A 21,844-nucleotide genomic window follows, 5' to 3' on the forward strand; every position below is an offset into this window, starting at 1 on the left:
ACTAATAAGAAGTGATGATATTTAAGGTGGATGTTTATTCATAAGCTAGAGTGAGCTAATGGACAAATACTAAAAACAAGATTCATTTTGTTCAGATAGCTGGTTTACAGGCTTTAGTTAGAGTTGATGAAATTTTGGGTAACATTAGCTTCTGTAAAACTGCAGCAGGTCTTGGAGCTGCTGCTCTGAATCTGCTGGTGAAGTTGGGCTTTAAATCGATGCTGTGATTTGTCCACTATATTGATTTAGTAAACAAATCAGTTGTGGTGAGTGATCAGTGTGGTCAGTGATGGGGAGCTGCAGTTTTTCTGGGTAAAAATCACAATAACATTTACATTTCTCACCAAATTTTCATTTGTGTTTTTTATATTTATAGGATTTTGATCTACATATACCAAAATAAACATGTCTTGAACTCAGGAGTGCATATCACTGTTAGCCTGAAGCTAATGTGGTGCAAAATAATGAACTGTTATCAGTAGTTGTAAAAAAAAAATCAGGTTTGGTTAATATGTGTGGGATCTTTTATAAATTAGTGTAAAGGAAAAGGATTTGGACAGCATTGGTCACGTGATCAGTGTAGAACGAATCAAGCATCGGCACTGTGATTCAAAGTAATGCGTGTTGTTTTTCTGGCACATGTGTTACGACCTGGTCTAGGTCAGCCCGTAACATAGAAAAAAGAGGCCCTCCTGGTTCCCCAACCACACATACTCCTGTTAGTCAAAAGGTTTAGTTTATTTAACAAATTGTAAAGAATACAAGGCTTAGGTCAAAGGGGAGGCAACAGTTAGGGATGAAAGAAAAAATAATAAACAAAACAAAACTAATTTAAAGATTAAGAAAACTAACTTACCTAACAAAGAAAAGAAAATGAAATACAAATCTCTAACCTAACTCCCTAATTAAACAAACCAAGAGAAAGCATAGAAAAATAAACTCTTTCTCCCACTGGGAGAACTTGTAAGAATAAGCTTATTTTCTCCCCACTGAGAGACCAGACCAAAGAACCAAAGAACAGGATTTTACCATCAGCTTAGTTCTAACACTTTAACCGGCTACAAATTGCATAAACCATGCGGCAGGGAACCAGCAACACACAGGAGCCATGTTGGAAGCCAAGCACCACCCTCACACTTCCTGTTCCCTTTTATGGTTGGTTCCCCCTGGTGGTGACCAACCAGTTTGGTTAAATGGCATCACGCAGTAACCTGCAGTAGGAAGGCACACTCAAACTGAAAGAAAAAAAAACAATAATCAGCAATTATGACCTATAGGGTTGTAACACATGCCTCAAAGCTTAAGATTTAGGGGTAACATCACTATTTCTTTCTTTATTTCTTTCTTTAAGTTCTCAGTTTCTAGTGAGACCAGAACAGAATCAAGAGTGTCTGAACAGTGGGCAGTCCTTATAAAGGCACTAAACAGGTGGCTAGAGGACCACCAGCGCCCCCTTTTATAGTAATATGAAGATGTCCCAGTAGTTTTGTCTGTATAGTGTAACTGATTTAGGCAGTTCTCTTCAGTTTATTGACCTGCTTTTTATTATTCAATGGCATTTTTCTTTGTGTTTTTCAGAAATGAAAATGTTCTCCTAAAATTCATCACCAACAAAAAGGATATTTATCAAAGAGCAATGTTAAACTGCTGAAAGAGGTGAAGCACAAGCCATCCTGAAGAATCTCCAGAACACGCAGAAATTGTTTGATACATTTAACAGACAAATGAAGCCAAGTCCCAACATGGAGAAACAGCAGAACTCTGTCAAGAGTTTTACTAAACAGAGTAATCTCAAAAAACACCAGCGCATTCACACAGGAGAGAAACCGTATCAGTGCTCAGATTGTGGGAAGAGTTTTACTAAACAGAGTAATCTCAAAAAACACCAGCGCATTCACACAGGAGAGAAACCGTATCATTGCTCAGACTGTGGGAAGAGATTTAATCAAGGCGGTCATCTCCAACACCACCAGCGCATTCACACAGGAGAGAAACCGTATCACTGCTCAGACTGTGGGAAGAGATTTATTGAACAGAGTACTCTCAAACGACACCAGCGCATTCACACAGGAGAGAAACCGTATTACTGCACAGACTGTGGGAAGAGTTTTAATAGACTGGAGACTCTAAAACTGCATCAGCGCATTCACACAGGAGAGAAACCGTATCACTGCTTCAAGTGTGGGACGAGTTTTACTGTACAGAGTAATCTCAAAATACACCAGCGCATTCACACAGGAGAGAAACCGTATTACTGCTCAGACTGTGGTATGAGTTTTACTCAACAGAGTCAACTAAAACTGCACCAGCGCATTCACACAGGAGAGAAACCGTATTACTGCTCAGACTGTGGGAAAAGTTTTAATCAACAGAGTACTTTCCAAATACATCAGCGCATTCACACAGGAGAGAAACCGTATTACTGCTCAGACTGTGGGAGGAATTTTAATCATCAGAGTAATCTCAAAAACCACCAGCGCATTCACACAGGAGAGAAACCGCATCATTGCTCAGACTGTGGGAAGAGTTTTACTACACAGAGTAAACTCAAAAATCACCAGCGCATTCACACAGGGGAGAAACCATATTACTGCTCAGACTGTGGGAAGTGTTTTACTACCCAGAGTACTCTCAAAAAACACCAGCGCATTCACACAGGAGAGAAACCGTATCACTGCTCAGACTGTGGGAAGAGTTTTAATCAACAGAGTCATTTCAAAACACACCAGCGCATTCACACAGGGGAGAAACCGTATCACTGCTCAGACTGTGGGAAGAGTTTTACTTCACAGAGTGATCTCAAACGACACCAGCGAATTCACACAGGAGAGAAAACTGTCCCACATTTGTCCCACAGCAATTAAAAGTGCAAATCGTAAATCTTTCAGACAGAACACCTTATCCTACACAAATATTTCACTCTGTCACTTGGGACACGTTCCACCAGAAACAAACATGAACTAAATTTAATCATGGATTTAACAGGTTCAGCAAAATGAATCTTAACCAGGGATGATGTTTATTGAATTCCATGTTGTGTTTTCTCGTATGTTTAATATTCCAGGACATTCTTTGTGAGACAGAGTTCAGTTCTGAAGAAGGAGAGGTATTTTGGGTTTGAGTGAGGGCACTGCCAGTGTGTGGACACTGAGAGCTCCCAAAAGTGAGACCCAGAGCCACAGAGAGACGACACTGTGCCGGGTACTGCCGTGTTGACCGGAGGAGCCTCCAGACCCCGCAGAGAGGCCAACAAAATCCTTTCCAGAGGTTAAATAAAACGGTCAGCCGTAGTTCCCATACTGAAATCAACCTCCTCCAGGCTTGTGTAGTGCAGTGAGGTTGTGGACACATTTACTCCCTCTGCTGGTGTTCTCATTTGTCTATGGTTCAGTCGTTCTGATTAAAAATCTGTTACCATAGAAGGATATAGATGGTAGAGGTGTGCCAAAAAATCGATTCACATAAGAATCTTGATTCTCATTTACTACGATTCAGAATCGATTTAAAATGTCCCAAAATCGATTCTGAGGGGCGGGTTTTAGACTGATTTTGGGCTGGGTATTTTTGTTGGACCTGGCAACCCTGGGGATAGCGCTTGTCCTTTCAAACGGAGATCTTCCAGACACACACAGAGCGTAGGTGTTTGAGAATCACCGGTAAGATGGCAGAACAAGCACTATATTACATTAGATTAACGTGTAGTTTCAATGTTTTATGGCAGAATGCTTCATAACAAGCATAAAAAAGATCGCTAGTAGTTAGTTTCAGTAACTGTTAGCTAGCTAACTAGCTAACTTTCCAGTTCCACCTTAAATAACGCTACAGGTGGCAGCGGGCTGCAGCATTTAAGGCGGAACGGAAAAATACAATAAGCTAATCAGAGCTAATTTCAGCTCCTCATCACAGAGGAATTAAGGAATGGACCATATGAATTAATTTCTCCACCTCCTGCCCCCTTTCTGAAGAAATACAACGACCTTAAATTAACTAGTTAATCAGCAGCTGCTCCTGAACTTTAGCGCTCCACTGCTATCATCACATCAGCCCAGCAGCGTCACCTACACACCACCGCTAGTAGCCTGGTAATAAAGCAGTGTTATTTATTATTTATTTATTGTTCATTAACGTCATTGTGATATCCCAGTGATTCCTCTGTCACTGAGGACCCACATTCCTGCACATTTTATTGTTTTTGTAACACATTACCTGCTCCAGGACCAGTGTATATTATGGAGGGTTTTTTTTTCAATAAGATTCATAAGCCAGAAGCAGAAATTTTTATAATTCAAATCGTTTTGAATCAAAAATCGATTTTGAATCGAATCGTGGCCCCCAAAATCGGAATCGAATCGAATCGTGAGATAGTAAACGATTCCCACCCCTAATAGATGGATATTTGGTCATTGTATTACTCAAGTTTTATACTCGCTTATCTTTTTCTTATTGAATATTATATGTTGCTGAAGGTTTTTTTTTAATCTTTTTTAATCTTTACTAAGAATATCCAAATCATGTAGTTTTTAAATTGTTTTTATCCACTACAAACTATTATCTTTGTATTGCTTCACCTCTATATTTACTCATCTGTGTGTCTTAATAAATGGCTTTTATATTGCAGATCTGTAATCTCATTGTGTTTTCTCAACATATGTTTGACATGAAACCTATTGGCCTGAGATGATCTTATGTTATTATTTGTTGAATACTCAAAGGCACCCAACGGAGAAATCCAGTGTGAAATGTATTTGTGTTGAATTGAAACAGTCAATTTCAGATTGAAATTCAGAGAGAAATATTTTTTTAAATGGTTCAGGCTTAAAAGGGTTAAATATACAATTACTTCCAAAGGTAGAGTAGCATGTGTTTAACTTGTATTCCTATGTTTATATATATATTTTTTTTTATTGTGAATGCTTGTGGGTTGTGTTGTTTAGTTTTTTTGAAAAGCACAGTCATTCACCAACTACACTTAATTACCAAATTCTATATTTGAGATATTGACCATTTTTATTAGTAGCTAGCCTTGCTAAATATCCAAACACAGCATTTGCAATTTTACTGACCAAATGAATGAAAAGATGGTGGTGAAAAAAAGATGAATGAAAAGATGGCTGCGCGCAGTAGTGCAGCGGCCTCTCACGCTCCTACCGAACACCCTATTTTGAGCTGTTTTTATGCCGGTTCTGAACCCAACTTCACGTGCCCCACGCGTGTGAGCTGTAGCATAACTGAATTTTTGAGGATTAAGGACAGTTTGGTCAGTAAAACAGCAACTATGGACAATAATACCTGAGCTTCACTGGGAAGACTACAGCTCCTCCGCGCTCTCTGACCATATATCTTTACAGTACAGTCATGAGTCAGCAGAGTGAACAGCAGTGGACTGAGCACACAGCCCTGGGGGTCGCAGGTGCTCAGTATGGTGGTGCTGTTTCCAATCCTGACTGATTGTGGTCTCTCAGTCAGGAAGTCCAAAACCCAGTTACAGAGGGAGGAGCTCAGGCCCAGCAAGTTCAGTTTTCCGATCAGGTGCTGAGGGATGGATAGATAGATAGATAGATAGATAGATAGATAGATAGATAGATAGATAGATAGATAGATAGATAGATAGATAGATAGATAGATAGATAGATAGATAGATAGATAGATAGATAGATAGATAGATAGATAGATAGATAGATAGATAGATAGATAGATAGATAGATAGATAGATAGATAGATAGATAGATAGATAGATATTCTCAGTCTGTCCGTAGAGCAGCTCTGTGACAAGAACCTGCCACTGAAACTGCTCCTATGATCCATGATGATGGAATGTAATGGGTGACCATCATCATCCATGATGGAGAGTAGTTTGTGCAGTGTCCTCCTCTCTGCCACCGTTACCACAGAGTCCAGCTCCACGCCAACCACGGACCCCGCACGCCTGACCAACTTGTTCAGACGCATCTCATCCCTCTTCTTCATGCTTCCTCCCCAGCACACCACAGCATAGAAAAGACAGCTGGACACCACAGTCTGATAAAACATCAGCAGGAGCTTCCGACAGATGTTAAAAGACCCCAGCCTCCTCAGGAAGTAGAGCCGGCTCTGTCCCTTCCTGTACAGGATGTCTGTGTTGGCTGACCAGTCCAGCCTATCATCCAGATGCAGTCCGAGATACCTGTAGGTCTTTACCATCTCCACATCAACTCCCACAATAGATACTGGCTGTGTGGGTGGCCTGGCTCTGCGGAAGTCCACCACCATCTCCTTGGTCTTGGAGGTGTTCAACAGCAGGTTGTTCCTATTGCACCACGCCACAAAGTCTTCCACAAGGTGTCTGTACTCCTCCTCCTTTCCTCCCCGTATACATGCTACAATGGCAGTGTCGTCCGAAAACTTCTGCATGTGGCATGTCTCAGAGTTGTACTGGAAGTCTGAGGTGTAGAGTGTAAAAAGGAACGGGGAGAGCACAGTCCCCTGTGGTGCTCCTGTGCTGCAGACCACAGTCTCTGATGTACAGTCCTTCAACCTGACATACTGAGGTCTGTCAGTGAGGTAGTCTGTGATCCAGGAGACCAAATATGGATCCACCTGCATCCCCACCAACTTGTCTTTCAGTAGGAGAGGCTGAATGGTGTTGAAAGCACTTGAAAAATCAAAGAACATGACTCTCACAGTGCTGCCTCCTCTGTCCAGATGAGAGTGGGTCCGGTGGAGAAAGTACAGTATGGCATCATCCACTCCCACTTTCTCTCTGTAGGCGAATTGCAAGGGGTCCATTGCATGTTGAACCTGGGGTCTGAGGTGGTGTAGAAGCAGACGTTCCAGGGTCTTCATGATATGTGATGTAAGAGCGACCGGCCTGAAGTCATTGAGCTCACTGGGATGCGTCTTTTTGGGTACTGGAACCAGGCATGTTGTCTTCCACAGTGTGGGGACCCTCCCCAAACGCAGACTCAGGTTGAAGATGTGCTGCAGGGGAGCCCCCAGCTCAGCTGCACAGGACTTAAGTAGTCTGGGACACACTTTGTCTGGGCCAGCTGCCTTTCTTGGGTGGAGTCTCCTAAGTTCACCTCTAACCTGGTCAGCAGCGAAGGTGTGCAGAGGGGGAGGAGGAGGGGGGGCTACAGTGGTGCTGGTGGTCAGGACAGCTGAGTGTGGGGAGTAGGGGGGAGCAGGGGCTGAGTTGCTTGATGAGATGAGGGGGGGTGTGGAGGAGGTGTCTACCAGAGCTGTAGGGTCTTGAACAGGGCAGTCAAACCGGTTGTAGAAGGTGTTGAACTCATTGGCTCTCTCTACTTCACCATCTGCCGCACTGTCCATCCTCTGCCTTACAGCCAGTGATTGTCTTCATTCCATTCCATACCTCCCTCATGTCATTTTCCCTCAGCTTCTGCTCCACCTTCTTCCTGTAGGACTCCTTGGCCTCTCGCAAATGGACTTTGAGCTCCCTCTGTACGCTCCTAAGCTCCTCCTGGTTGTTTTCATTAAAGGCCCTCTTCTTCTTGTTTAAAAGGCCTTTAACATTGCTGGTTATCCAGGGCTTGTTGTTAGTAAAACAACGCACAGTTTTCACAGGAACAACAATGTCCATGCAAAAGTTCATGTAGTCCGTCATGCAATGTGTAATCCCCTCAATGTTCTCACCGTATGGCTCCTGCAATACACTCCATTCAGTGGACTCAAAACAGTCCCTAAGAGCTGCTTCAGCATCAGGAGACCATTTCCTGAAGGAGCGTGTAGATGCAGGTTGTCTACGGACCTGGGGCTTGTACTGGGGCTGCAGGTAGATCAGATTGTGGTCAGATTTTCCCAGAGGGGGTAGAGGTGTGGCGGAGTATGCATCCTTTAGGTTGGAGTAAAGGAGATCAATAGTTCTGTTCTTCCTGGTGGGACAGTTCACATACTGGTGGAAAGCAGGGAGTACTGAGTCCAGTGTGACGTTGTTAAAGTCCCCCGAGATGGCAAGAAAAGCTTCAGGATGCTGTGTCTGAAGTCTTGCGATGGTTGCGTGAATGACGTCACACGCGGTCTCGGCGTCAGCGCGAGGAGGGATGTAAACACAAACAACAATGGCGTGGGAAAGCTCTCTGGGCATGTAATAGGGTCGGAGACTCACCGCCAACAGTTCAACATCCCGACAGCAGATGATCTCCTTCACAGTTACATGTCCTGGGTTACACCATCTGATGTTTACAAACAGCACGAGGCCCCCACCTTTGTTTTTTCCGCTCCGTTTGGGGTCTCTGTCCGCTCTTATGGTGGTGAAGCCGGGAATATCCACGTTAGCATCCGGAATCTTGCTAGTTAGCCACGTTTCCGTGAAGCATAAAATGCTACACTCCCGATACAACCGCTGGTTACTAACTAGTGCCGCTAGTTCATCCGTCTTGTTGGTCAGAGCGTTCACATTCCCCATCACCTCGGAAGGAACAGATGGTTTAAACCTCCAGCATTTCTCCATGCGCTTAGCCTTTAGCTTAGCTCCAGCTCTACACCCGCGGTAGGGTGTAGAGCTTGTAGATTGTGTAGAGCTTGTAGATTGTGGTGTTGAATGCTGAACTGAAGTCGATGAACAGCATTCGAACATAGCAGTCTTTGTTGTCCAGGTGGGTGAGAGCCAGGTGGAGCACAGTAGACATGGCATCATCTGTTGGTCTGTTTGGACGATGCGCAAACTGCAGAGGGTCCAGTGAGGAGGTCATTGAAACTGGACAACAAGCTGTTAACTGGAGTCTCCAGACGTAATCATATTGATCAATTCTGTCCAATCACATGTCAATTGCATAAATGTATAACTGCTTGGATAAAGTCTGAAGGGTTCTCTCTCTTCCTCAACTGGCTTTAGTTTATTTCTCTCTTTTTCTCTTTATTTCTCTCTGGGTTGTGAATGTGTTGATCTATCAAGATTTTAGTACAATATGTGTTGACTCGATGATGTACTTTGTCTTTTCTAATATATATCCATTGGCGTAGGAACCGGGGGGGATGGGTGGGACAGGTGGTTTTGTCCGCCCCCAAAAATGATATCGTTTCACTCAGATCAGCTGTACTTTTTATGAGGAGACAGACCGGACCAATCACGGAGCCGGTTCAGGTATTAAGTCCCGCCTCTCAGTAGAAACAGCCAATCAGCTTGCTGGTTTTGCGGCGCGCGGCGGAAGTGTGCGTTGGGGAAGCCCCTCCCCCTCACTGTGAGATTTAGCAGCGAGATTGGGACACGCAGCCGCTTCAGCTGATCTTAAAACAGATCTGGATATACGGAGATTTTTCTAAAAGAAAGGTAACGATAGGCTAACCACTTCAACTGTGATGATATGTTTCTGATAGCTGGTTAAAAACACACGTCTTTGAATCAGCACACAGATCAAAACCCACTGTGATTAATAAACTGCAGCTGTGTTAGTGAGTTACCTTAACTTTGGAATGAGCTAGATTGGGAGTCAAGGTTAAAGAAAAAAACAGCTATATATGTAATGTTCAACTTGACCTGTACCTGATCAGCTAATCACTATTTCACTATTAATTTAGGATTACAGGACTTACTCTAAGCTATAATGAACGAAAATACATTTAGCTAACTAGTTATCTAGAAGCTGGATGTAGTGGATAGCCAGAATGTAGTACAGTACTTTATGTTAGTAGTTTAAAGCAGTTTCTTAACCCTGATCACTGCCCTTAAAATTGTGTGTTTTCCAGCGGATTTAACTGATCAGCTAATAAACATTTCTTTATTGAGTTTACCTGTTCAAATCCCTTAGCTCCCTCTAGACCCTAAATTAATCATTGTGTATATCCAGCAGTGTATTAGACACATCATACCACCACTTACTTTATTAAATGCCTTTAAAGCAGAGGAAGCTCTAGAATATGCAGAACAGTGTTAATATGCAGTAGAATATGTAAGAACTGGGCTGAGAAACACTGCTGTAACGTGACTTCTGTTCATTTCTAGTTCACAGTAAGACCACATGTCCTGACGTTTATAAACATCTCTATGAAACGTAAAGTTACATTCTTTTACATAAACGGACACCATCTTAAGAAGAGCTCTTAGTAGAAAAAAAGGTGCAGGAGAAAATGTAAATATATGACAGAATTATAATGCCAATTCATAATAATAAGAATAAGAATAATAACAAAATAATAAACAAATCTATTATTATAAATATTAGGTGATAACTGATCATTTTTGTCATATGTATGTAATTCAGACATTGTATGCATAATTTTTAACAGTAACTGTGACGGATGTGTACGTTGATAGCTAGTTGCCCCTCACTGACTATGTGCTCCGATCAGAGAACAGCTGCGACTTCAGGTGATATTGAGAGCTTTATTGATTTCCAGGTATTAAAGTGGCTTCTTCAATGAAGTGTTGCATACATATTCAATGATACAGAATTTGTGTGCATTACAGAGTGAGTATGTTTGGGTGTGTGTGTGTGTGAGTTTGTGTGTTTGTGTGGTCTCTGTAACATAAACATATACAGAGAGATAATTAGAAATTGTATAAACCCAATTCTACATTATATTAAATTATGCAAACATGCAGTAATAATATCAAAACACACATCAAGTTACATAAACAATATATATATATAACGTAATTGCACCAAAGTAACATTAATGTGACAAGAAAACCAAATTACTGCAAGTGGCTAGTAATATCAAATAATATAAGTGAAATCTAGGCACTCATAGGGTTAAATAAGAGAAAATTCAAGTGCAGTACCTATAGTAGCCAACGGGTCAAAGACACAAATGACAGAAGCGGTATTGCCGCCATAGAGTCTAGCCTGTCTAGCCTGTTCACGTGAACAACACATGGCGCCATAGGTAGGCTACAGCAAATACAATATTTAGAAGCTAAATAATGCCTCAAACAGCCACAGAACGGTGGAAATAACACCACAGGTAGAAAATACCGCTAAAGCACTCTCAAACCCAACTATTCATGTAACTTTAACCCCAAAGTAAGCATTTAGCAATGCATTTAAGGAATAGATCTGGATGCTGGAGCAAACGGCAAGTGTCTGCCAGCCAAGCACACTGAAACTTAGTCATGCATGCACGCAAGTGTGTGGTACGTCGCTGACGTCACCGCGCTGACTCCAGCAGGGAGTTTTCCACAGTAACTGTAACGTGGAGTAACATGTTTAGGTTGTAAAATCACCTTATAATAATAATTTACTTTTAATTAGTCATTAATTAGTAATTTCCACAAATGTTGTTCTAGGAAACTGTAGGGTGGGCTTGGGTTCATATTGGCAAATGTGCCACCTCCCCCCCCCCCCCCCCCCAAAATCAAGCCTGCTCCTACGCCCTTGTATATATCTATTTGTTTTTGTTCCTTTTATCTATATCTTTAATGCTGAAACTATTTTTTCCAGTAAACTTTAATATATTTTAAATTCTAAGCTCTGACTCATTGGTCATCTTTTCATGTTCTGGGATTTCTCACATTCGAGTTTTATGTAAGTCATGCTGTGGTAAATTACCCTACAGTTTATTAAATCATTAATAATTAAACATTTATGATTGACTGCATCTGTTGACTACATGATAAGCTGAGAGATCCAGTGTTCTGTCGAGTTGTGCTACCCTTTTGTGTATATTTAAAGGTAAAAATACAAAAGTAGCACTAACTCTCAGGTCCATAACTGAGAAAATCAGAAATCAGAAACGGCTGTTTCTGTACTGACACCTTTTCCCAAGATCTTCTTGAAGTAAATGGAAGGTTGTGCGTTTTTTTTTGCAAAACTTTGTACATGAATCCATCCTCCACCACAACAAAACTCTGCCAATGTCCAGAGACTAAATTAGCATCAGCGTGACCAAACACACTGCTCCAAAGAATCTCTAGAGAGGACGATACCCATTTAAGAATCTCTTGCAGGTTTGCCGGGTCACACCCAAGTGAATCCAAAATGAATGTATTGATTTGAAACAATTAAAAACAACTAATTAGATGTAGAAAAATGTAATTTTACAAAATACTTTCCAAAATCAATGGAATGCCCTGGCCATGTAGATAGTGACTATTTTTAATTCATCATTCACCCCCATTGATTGAGGCCTTCTTAATTAGCAGCACTTGTGTCCCCATTTTAAACTGTCTGGGTGGAAACAACGACACGCATCTCTACCAAGCAATTAAAAAAATTATATTTAGATAATTTTATATTATTTTTTATTATGTTATATTTAATCAGTGCTAAGCGTTATATACACAGAACAATAACAGCAAAATAGCCCCACTTATTTCCAAAACAGTTTAATATTATGGTTTGTTCTTCCAATCAATCAACAAATAACATTTTTGCATATGGATTGTTGAATCATGGGTAATACAATACATTTCGGGAAACATAATGAATAAAAATAGTATAAACATGTTATTTTGTATGTTTGTGTCACGTCTGTCTGTAGGCAATTTTGTTCCTTCCACACTGAGCTCCAACGGAGGTTTGCAGTCTAACAACTACACTACCCAGAACGCATCACACTCTGACATCACACACCTACTCACGTGATTACCTCAGGGTATTTAAGAACGCTTCACCTTCACACAGGTTCCGCATATTGCCTGGTTTCTACCACTTTACAAAACATTTTCTACTCTGTATTTGTTTTTTTCGTGTATGACCTTGCTCTTTGTTTTTTCGACGCCGATTTCTGCCTGTACCTCCGATTGTGGATTTACTGCGTTTGACCTGGACTGTTTAACGTTTCCGATAATTGGATTTTCTTTGATGCTGGCTTCCTCGTGTTTGAACTCTGGACTGTTTATGGTATATGGTTATTCGTATGTGGATTCTGTTTACTGGTGATCTGATTTGTTTTGTACAACTACCCTTTTCTCTGCCCAGTGATTTAATAAACAACCCATTTTAACTGTATCCGCAAGTGTCTGTATTCGGTGCACACCATGACAGTTTGTGTTCTTTTCTTTACACAGAATGTTTTCACGGCTGCCGACGCCCTACAAGAAGGTGTCTCCCATCCGGGTGAAGTGCATAACCAAAGTCCTGGTGCCCCGGGCAGAGGGTTGGCAGGTGGTGGATGGCGCGGTTGTAGCTACTGCAACTAAGTAAGTGGCTACGTGTGCGCTCTCTGATGGGCAACAATGTATTGTCGCCCATCTGAAAAATGGATTGTTCATTAATTGATGGACAGTCCTACATTATTAAGAATTTCAATCTAACTACTCGCTATGGGGAGATGAAGCTATTCTTCACCTCTTCTACTGTAGTTTAAATCTGCAAGTCTTCCTGTGACCACTGACTTAGAGGCATGGTGCGACCGCGCTGTCTGCTACCTCTCCGTTAAGTTTGAGGAGCCAGGGAATGGTGAACAGTTCTACACAGTGGAGGGCAACATCATTAGAGTAAGTCCCATATGTTAGTGACAGTGCGACAATACTTAAATCTGTGGACAATAATTCAATACTTTAAAATCACTGATTGTCTCCAATAATGTTTTTGTAATTTTTAAAGGAATATACGTTTATAAAATATTGGCCTGGAGTTCTAAGTTCTAAGCAAGGATCCTCCAACTAAAAAATATTCTTAAGTTGCATTTAGTATTTACAGTATCTGTTACTGACTGTATGCTAGAACTGCATCATTTCTGCCTTTTTGCTCAGCAAAAACTAAAACTGACCTAATGAAAATACTACAATTGTAATTTTAAACTAGATAAATTACACTGAGTAATAATGAATAGTAATGAGTAATTCATTATTCCACTAAGTTTCAGTTGTGTTTTTTATGTTTTAGTTGAGTGCAACTCAATTAAAAACAACGAAAGATGGGTCTGTGCCGGTGCAGGACATCTCATTGCAGTGTGCAGACCAACAGTATGATGTCACTCTGTGGAGGGAGTCGGCCACAGAGGGAATATGATTGGGACAGCCAATTATCCTCACGCATCTTAAGATGAAGGTGCAGGAGGGTAAATTTAACTCAACCTCCCAAACTACAGTCAAGGTAATTTTTATATTATTTTTGTTGTTCGTCATTATTATTAACTTTCTGTGTTTTTGTTGTGTAGAAGGGGACATTATTATAATTATTATTATTATTATTATTATTATTATTATTATTATTATTATTATTATTATTATTTGTGGGTAGCACCCAAGGTAGTGACCAGGGTTAAAAAAAAAACTGCTTTAAACTACCGACAAAATATTTTACTAAATTCGGGCTATCCACTACACCCATCTTCTAGCTAACTAGTTGTTTTGTTCATTATAGCTGACAGTAGGTCCTGCAATCCTAAATTAATGAACACAATTTGAAAAAGAAAAAGTGATTAGCTGATTAGGTATACCTGGGCAAGCTGAACATTACATATATATTTTTTTCCTTAAACCCTGACACCCTATCTATCTAATTCCTAAATTAAGCTGACTAACTCACAAGCTGTATTTTATTAAGTGCACTGAGGATTTGATCTGTGCGTTTTGATTCAGAGACGCGTCTTTTTAACCAGTTATCAGAAACAAGCTCATCACAGTTTACATTGTTAGCTCTGTTACCTTTCTTTTAGAAAAATCTCTGTATATCCAGATTAGTTTTAATATCAGCTGCTGCTAAAACTCACAGCGAGGGGGAGTGTTTCCCCCCACCAGCACACTCTCCTCCGAGCTCTGCAAAACAAGCAAGCTAATTGGCTCTCTCCTGAGAGGCGGAACTTTCTCCCTGAACCAGCTCCATGATTGGCGTTTAGAGGTTCACAGCCATAAATCTGATCTGAGCGAAACTATCATTTTTGGGGGGGACAAATCCACCTGTTTCTAATATTCTCCCCCAGGTTCCTACGCCAATGTATACTACATTAGCTTGATTAGTATTCATTATAGTAAATTTATTGGTTATAGTAAAAATTTTAAAGCATATTTCTAACATTACGCAGTTCTTTCGGCTTTATTTCTCGAACCTTCTTCCTGAGGGCCTTTTTGACTTTTTGGGGGATGATTTTTCCTGAATAATAAAGCACACACACAGAAAAAAGATAAATAATTGCTAAATTGTTTAGATAAAGAATAAAAATAAAGATAAGTAAATCAGTATATACTTACTTTTGTTCTCCTTTCTGATCTTTTGACTATGTACAGTGACGTCCTTCTGTAAATCCTTCAGACGCGCCTTTATCTGTGCATGGATCCTTTGGAAGTCCCTCCCGCTGAGTTTTGTTTGGGTTGCAGGCAGGTCGTTTAGGAAACTGATGAACTTGCAGATGTTTACTAGATTAATTCTTATGGTCGTGGGTTTCATTCGGTCTGTTTTCAGAACCTCCACCCACCTGTAAACAATAGAACATAGAACAAAATACAAACACAAACAAAGTGTTAATTTAAAAAAAAAACACAGTTGGATAACTGGATAAGTATAATTTTTAATACTTACTCTGCAATCTTTGTTGAGTTGGCTAAAAAGGAAAAGTCCCCCTTCAGGAGCTTGCCCTCTCCTGCAAACAAAAGAAACCTGCGGACGTGGCTCCGGCAGGTATTGCCGTTGTCTTTCACTTTGCTTGAAGGATTGGCCCCGACACAGAAGACAAAAAAAGTCTTGTAGGACTTGTTCTGTAAAACATAATGTTTACATGAATAAAATAGTTAAAATTGGAAAACATTTTTGCCTTTAATATGAAAAATGATAATAGATGCATGTACCATATTTTGGGGTATGCTCAGTTTCAAAATCATCCTTTCTGGAAAATTTATTTCGGAGCTTCTTCTGGGGGCTTGCCATGTAGAGCTGCGCTATCCTGGAGAGCTCCTGGCTTTTATGCTGGCAGTCCTGCCTGGGGCATTCTCCCTTCCCCAAACCCAGACGTGCCTTGAGCTCCTGATTTTCTCTCAGAAGCCGCTGGCAGTCTGTGTTTGAGCAGTTGGGTGTGAGGTCCTGGGTGGTCTCCACCAGCACTGGCTCTGGTTTGATATCTGTGGACATTCCAGGTAGTTCAGTGTCGGGTGGGATGTCTATGGACCTCCCCAGGACTTCCGCTTTCAGTCGGGAATTCCCCAGAAGTCCCAGGCATCCCACTTGCAGATGGGAGGAACGTTGATGTCCCTGGCTGCAGGCTGGGTCCGCCGCTGCTGGTGCGTCGGGGGGTGGTGGGGTCCATTGGTCATCCTGGGTGGTCTGCCTGCCGCCCAAATCCAGCACGCTGACCATCAGCACCTGGGGATGGGTTTCCCTCAGTTTTCCTAGCTGCTCCAGGATGTATAGTTTTTTGCACCTTGTGACTATGCTCTTAGCTTCATCGGGCTATAAAACACGTAAACACATAAAAAACATTATCTAATAAGTATTATTACTAAAAGTATTACTAACATCTTGTAATAAAAAGCGAACAATTTGTTTCACATACCGTTTTATCAATGTGGCATTCTGCGTAATGCCTGTCGAGCCTTTTAACCGTTTTCCCGCATTGAGGCTCTTCACATCGGAACGACCCCTTCACGCTAAATATTAATAATATATTTTAGTTTATGCAATTCTATATAAAAATATGTTTAAATAACATTTTTTACAAGTAGTCGGGTATTAAGAATAAAAGTTGCTATTCTGTTATGTTTATAAGTAGTAATTACCGTCCGCTGGAGAGGCTCATGAGCAGGGCCTTCTCTTTGGGATTCGCCACGTTGTGGAATCCCGTCAGATGCTTAGGAAGATTCGAGTATGTGACGTGGCAAATAGGGCACTGCTGGTGCCTCATTGTGTCCTCTAACCAAAAATGTGCCGATTTCTGGAAAGAAGGTGGATTGAGCGTTATAAGCTAATTCTCGTTTTTTAAGGAATAACAGGGCGCAGTTGAGCCATTAGCTGTGCCTTGCTAAACCTCCTTCTGCTCTCTGATATCACTTTCCCTTTTGCGCAATAACAATATTTTTTTTAAATATACAGTACAGGCCAAAAGTTTGGACACACCTTCTCACCTTTATTCTTTATTTTCTATTTACATTGTTGACTCTCACTGAAAGCATCAAAACTATGAATGAACACATGTGGAGTTTTGTACTTTAACAAAAAATGACCTGGCCTCCACAGTCACCAGACCTGAACCCAATCAGATGGTTTGGGGCAAGCTGGACCACAGAGTGAAGGCAAAGGAGTAACAAGTGCTAAACACCTCTGGGAGCTCCTTCAAGACTGTTGGAAAACCATTTCAGGTGACCACCTCTTGAAGCTCATTGAGAGAATGCAAAGAGTGTGTGTAGCACTTTAGACAGGAACGTGTGACACATGTACACTAAGGTTACACAAATTAACAATATGGACCATAATAATGGACCAGTTAGGTTCGTTCTGGGAGCAAAGTACATTAAATAAATGTATTAAATGTTATTAAAAATGCAGTTGTCACAAAGTACAATTTTCCCCAGAAAAAAAAAATCTTAATGACCAAACCACAGGTAAATATTCACTTTCAGTTCCAACTTTAACCTTTCAGTGAAAGTATCAATCAAACCTAAACACCCATTTCTTTTTTTCCCTAGATTTATTTATTTAACCTTGGGAAGTATTAACTATTACAATTAATTACAGACTATTTACAGTTATTTTATTAACTAACTAATTATTTCTTCTTTTCTAGGTTCCCTTTCATTATTACACTTATTCTAGTCTTAGTCTTTTCTTAGTTTAGTTTTAGAGTTAGAAATGTATTACCTATTTAAGAATCCTTCAGATTAAATATTTAGATCAATTAAACCAAAAACACACATTTAACTGTTACAAAAGAACAATAACAATCAATAAATCAAATGTCAAAATAAATACGTCAGTAACCAATAAACTTTTCCCTTCTTTTCAGATCTCAAATCTTCAAATAAAATAAATTTTACTTCTCATGTTCTGTTATATCAAAAGTTCAATCCACTCAATTATCAAGAAAAAAAACTTACCTGTTTAAGTTACATGAAAACAGTGTCTGAGTAACTCGTATCATCTCTACTGTTCACACAATTACAGTCACATGTCCGTGGCTGACGAGGCTGAAGTTGGTTTGATATTCGCAGCTCCAGATTCGTTTGGCTCGATATTCGCAGCCTCGTATTCCCCGGCTGAAGTTGGTTTGATATTCGCAGCTGCCGCTTCACTGAACCACCGTGAACTGAAGGGAGCGTTCACAAACACCCGCTGTTTATATTAAACACCTCACAGATCAACACTGAAGGAGATAGAATGAAGAAAAGCAGTACATCTGTTTATTAACAATGTAAATATACAATATCGTATTAAATGTAATTTTGTATATTGAAAAATATTTATTTTAATTACTGAATTTATATATATTTTATATATATATATATATATATATATATATATATATATATATATATATATTACAATAAATAATTAAATATATATTTAATAAAATTAAATTTTATAAACCATTGCACTCAAAAAATATGAGGCAGATGTTCAAGTGTGATTTTGAAGGACTTTTTAATCTTGGGCCAGAACAAATACACATGATCTGAAGAGAACTAGTCTTCTACTTTAAGGAAAACCTGGAATTAGCCTGGCCCGAGCTGATTTTATACTTTAAAATGAACTGGCAACATGGAATAACGATCCATAATGCACAAAAAAAATTAATATAAAGCTGATGTTCTAGTGTGATTTTGAAGGACTTTTTAATCTTGGGCCAGAGGAAAACCTGGAATTAGCCTGGCCCGAGCTGATTTTATACTTTAAAATGAACTGGCAACATGGAATACCGATCCATAAAGCACAATTTTTTTATGCAAAGCTGATGTTCCAGTGTGATTTTGAAGGACTTTTTCATCTTGGGCCAGAACAAATACACATGATCTGAAGAGTACTAGTCTTCTACTTTAAGGAAAACCTGGAATTAGCCTGGCCCGAGCTGATTTTAGACTGCACAATTAATTGGCAACATGGCAGCACAAAAAAAATATTATTTAAAGCTGATATTCCAGTATGATTTTGGACTTTTTTTTTCAGACCAAATACACATGAGATGAAGTGTTCTGGTATTCTCAAAATCAATGCTTTACATTCATTATTTCTGTGCAAAATGGCTTTCATGTCATGTTGCCAATTCATTTTAAAGTATAAAATCAGCTCGGGCCAGGCTAATTCCAGGTTTTCCTTAAAGTAGAAGACTAGCTCTCTTCAGATCATGTGTATTTGGTCTGGCCCAAGATTAAAAAGTCCTTCAAAAATCACACTAGAACATCAGCTTTATATTAAATTTTTTTGTGCATTATGGATCGGTAGGCCATGTTGCCAGTTAAATTTAAAGTATAAAATCAGCTCGGGACAGGCTAATTCCAGGTTTTCCTTAAAGAAGAAGACTAGTACTCTTCAGATCATGTGTATTTGGTCTGGCCCAACATGAAAAAGTTCTTCAAAATCACACTTGAACATCTGCCTCATATTTTTTGAGCGCAATGGCTTTTAAAATATAATTTTATTAAATATATATTTAATTATTTATTGTAATATATAATTATAAATTCAGTAATTAAAATAAATATTTTTCAATATACAAAATTACATTTAATACGATATTGTATATTTACATTGTTAATAAACAGATGTACTGCTTTTCTTCATTCTATCTCCTTCAGTGTTGATCTGTGAGGTGTTTAATATAAACAGCGGGTGTTTGTGAACGCTCCCTTTAGTTCACGGTGCTTCAGTGAAGCGGCAGCTGCGAATATCAAACCAACTTCAGCCGGGGAATACGAGGCTGCGAATATCGAGCCAAACGAATCTGGAGCTGCGAATATCAAACCAACTTCAGCCTCGTCTGTGGCTGAGCAATAGCTTTACATTCAGCAGCATTATTATAAAAACAATACCCAAATACTCTGAATACAGTTTAGTAAGTGCTATTTTCCTCACAGTTGTTCATAAACATTAATACAGCTTCTCCCACAGATTATTTAGCAGTATTAGCTTAGCTGTTTGTAATGCACTCAACGGCATTAGCTTAGCACAGTGAGTGGCGTTAGCCGCTAAGCTAATTAGCGCTATTTTACAGCTCTATTTACTCTTGGCTATTTCAGTCTAAAAACACACTTTTCTGTGTTTTAACACTCACCGAATCTCTCCCGGTGTTCTTACACCATATTTTAGACGCAGTTTGAAGCAGAGTTCTCCGTCCACCTTCAGGTTCCCCAGGGCTAAACAGGAGCGTTTGGGCAGCTCACAGTCAGAGAACTTTCCTCCCTTACTCCACACGGTAGATCCACAGGTTCAGCAGCACTCAGCTCTTTACTGATTGTTTCTGATTAAAAACGCTGAGTTCTGGAGATTTCTAGTGTTAGTGTTCTTAATATTACGAGCTGAAACAGTCTGTTCAGAAGCTCTCTCCATCTCCGTCTCAGAGAAGTTTTTCTGAGTTAACACAACCAGAGTTAACGCCCCCTTTCCAAAACATGACCCGCCTCCGTCTCTTACAGGAATATAATTGCCTGCTATTTTGTGCGTTGGACCCTCTGAGAATTCTGATTGGCCGCTTTCAGCGCGCTGAACTCTCTAAAGAAGTCTGATTGGCCGCTTTTTAGCGCCAATTTTTATTTCTCTTGTGAAATAAATAAAAACTATTTATTTGAAAGAGTTTTTGTTTTGATTTTTTTTTAATACTAAAATATATATAATATATGTAATTATAAATTATTATAATTTGCATTCTCCATTTATCCACTTTATCAGTGTCTTTGTGACCCATAACTCCACGTGTTCATTCATAGTTTTGATGCCTTCAGTGAGAATCTACAGTGTACATAGTCATAACAATAAAGAAAACGCATTGAAAAGGAGAAGGTGTGTTTAAAGTAATGTCAGAAGTGTTCTCATAGATATAAGATATTTTCTAAATTTAATACAGATTTTTGTGAATGTGTTTTCTGAATTTAATGTTTATGTGGCATCATATGATATGGCTAGCACAACTTCTATTAAATAACAGAAATAGCGTTTTAGGGTCGCACAAGTGCTAGGATGCAAGTGATTTGATCAACTTTAAACTTTTCCAAAATGAGTCCAGCAGGCATTCTCATTCTGCTACAAAATATTCGCCAATTTGACACAATTTTTTTTACATATTAAAGGAAGAAGTTACTGATGTTTAGACTATTTGGGCCAAATTAAATCAGGTTCTGTGTAGAAATATAAGACAAACACCTCTGGTTGCTTGTGTCACTTAAAACTACCCCAACAAATAACACTTACTAATTACTATGGAAAGGTCAGTGCTGTTGTTAGAGCACCAATTGTGACATTGATTCCAGTAGATACTTTTTTAAATCTAAATTTAATTTAAAATATTATGGTTACATTGTCTAAAGTCTTACTATTTATGTATTCTGAAAGCTTTCCATAAATTGAGGTCATTCACAGCTCCTCCCTGTAAAATCAATCTCTGACATCACAATGGACCATCCTGATTTCTGTATAGAAGGGTACTTCACACTTGTAAAAGAATTTGAAAATTCACATGCAAATTAGGCTGAATATTTTTAAAACTTTTCCTAAATGAGTTCAGCAAGCATTCTCATTCTACTACAAAATATTAGCCAATTTTGAAATGTTTTTGTTTACAGTTAAGTAAGAAGTTACTGATGTTGAGACTATTTGGGCCAGATTATATCTGGTTCTGTTTAGAAATTTAAGACAAACACCTCTGGTTGCTTGAGTCACTTCAACACGTTATTCGACACAAAGATCCATTAGAACTAAAAAATCTTCAGGATTATTTCAGTATGTAAGAGTGTTTTACACCAAGAAACCCTATGTTTACAAATTATTCTTAATATGCTTAGTTCTATTGATATATAATATTATAATATAATGAAATTACGTTTTTC

At 39.4% G+C, this 21,844-nt stretch overlaps 5 protein-coding genes across 9 annotated transcripts in view; 2 read left to right on the forward strand and 3 right to left on the reverse strand.

Annotated features, from left to right (window-relative positions):
* The window catches only part of LOC111188977 (NACHT, LRR and PYD domains-containing protein 12), a 900,554-nt gene that overhangs the window by 462,926 nt on the left and 415,784 nt on the right, over positions 1-21,844 (reverse strand). The window lies entirely within an intron of this gene.
* LOC111196387 (NACHT, LRR and PYD domains-containing protein 12-like) overlaps positions 1-21,844 on the forward strand; it is a 798,826-nt gene that overhangs the window by 294,599 nt on the left and 482,383 nt on the right. The window lies entirely within an intron of this gene.
* Positions 1-21,844, reverse strand: part of LOC111196674 (gastrula zinc finger protein XlCGF49.1-like) — a 238,905-nt gene that overhangs the window by 101,769 nt on the left and 115,292 nt on the right. The gene's annotated exons all lie outside the window — the stretch shown is intronic.
* LOC125801261 (zinc finger protein 585A-like) lies at positions 1,682-4,617 on the forward strand. The gene has a single exon (XM_049477692.1). The coding sequence runs from the start codon at positions 1,725-1,727 to the stop codon at positions 2,862-2,864; it is 1,140 nt and encodes a 379-aa protein (XP_049333649.1). The 5' UTR covers positions 1,682-1,724; the 3' UTR covers positions 2,865-4,617.
* LOC125801501 (uncharacterized) lies at positions 15,093-20,350 on the reverse strand. The gene is made up of 4 exons (XM_049478292.1): positions 20,077-20,350; positions 15,668-16,265; positions 15,402-15,577; positions 15,093-15,297 (listed from the first exon to the last, which is right to left on the reverse strand). The coding sequence occupies exons 2-4, from the start codon at positions 16,170-16,172 to the stop codon at positions 15,244-15,246; spliced, it is 735 nt and encodes a 244-aa protein (XP_049334249.1). The 5' UTR covers positions 16,173-16,265; positions 20,077-20,350; the 3' UTR covers positions 15,093-15,243.

This window comes from Astyanax mexicanus, chromosome 4, assembly GCF_023375975.1.
Source record: "Astyanax mexicanus isolate ESR-SI-001 chromosome 4, AstMex3_surface, whole genome shotgun sequence".
NCBI classification, from domain to species: Eukaryota; Metazoa; Chordata; class Actinopteri; order Characiformes; family Acestrorhamphidae; genus Astyanax; species Astyanax mexicanus.

What these genes read in the sequence shown, in the direction of transcription:
- LOC125801261 (XM_049477692.1), top strand. Translation starts at nt 1,725, where the DNA reads ATGAAGCCAAGTCCCAACATGGAGAAACAGCAGAACTCTGTCAAGAGT.
- LOC125801501 (XM_049478292.1), bottom strand. Translation starts at nt 16,172, where the DNA reads ATGGTCAGCGTGCTGGATTTGGGCGGCAGGCAGACCACCCAGGATGAC. An exon ending in TGAGCATACCCCAAAATATG is followed by an intron (nt 15,578 to 15,667) that starts GTACATGCATCT and finishes TATGTTTTACAG; the next exon opens with AACAAGTCCTACAAGACTTT. An exon ending in AACTCAACAAAGATTGCAGA is followed by an intron (nt 15,298 to 15,401) that starts GTAAGTATTAAA and finishes TATTGTTTACAG; the next exon opens with GTGGGTGGAGGTTCTGAAAA.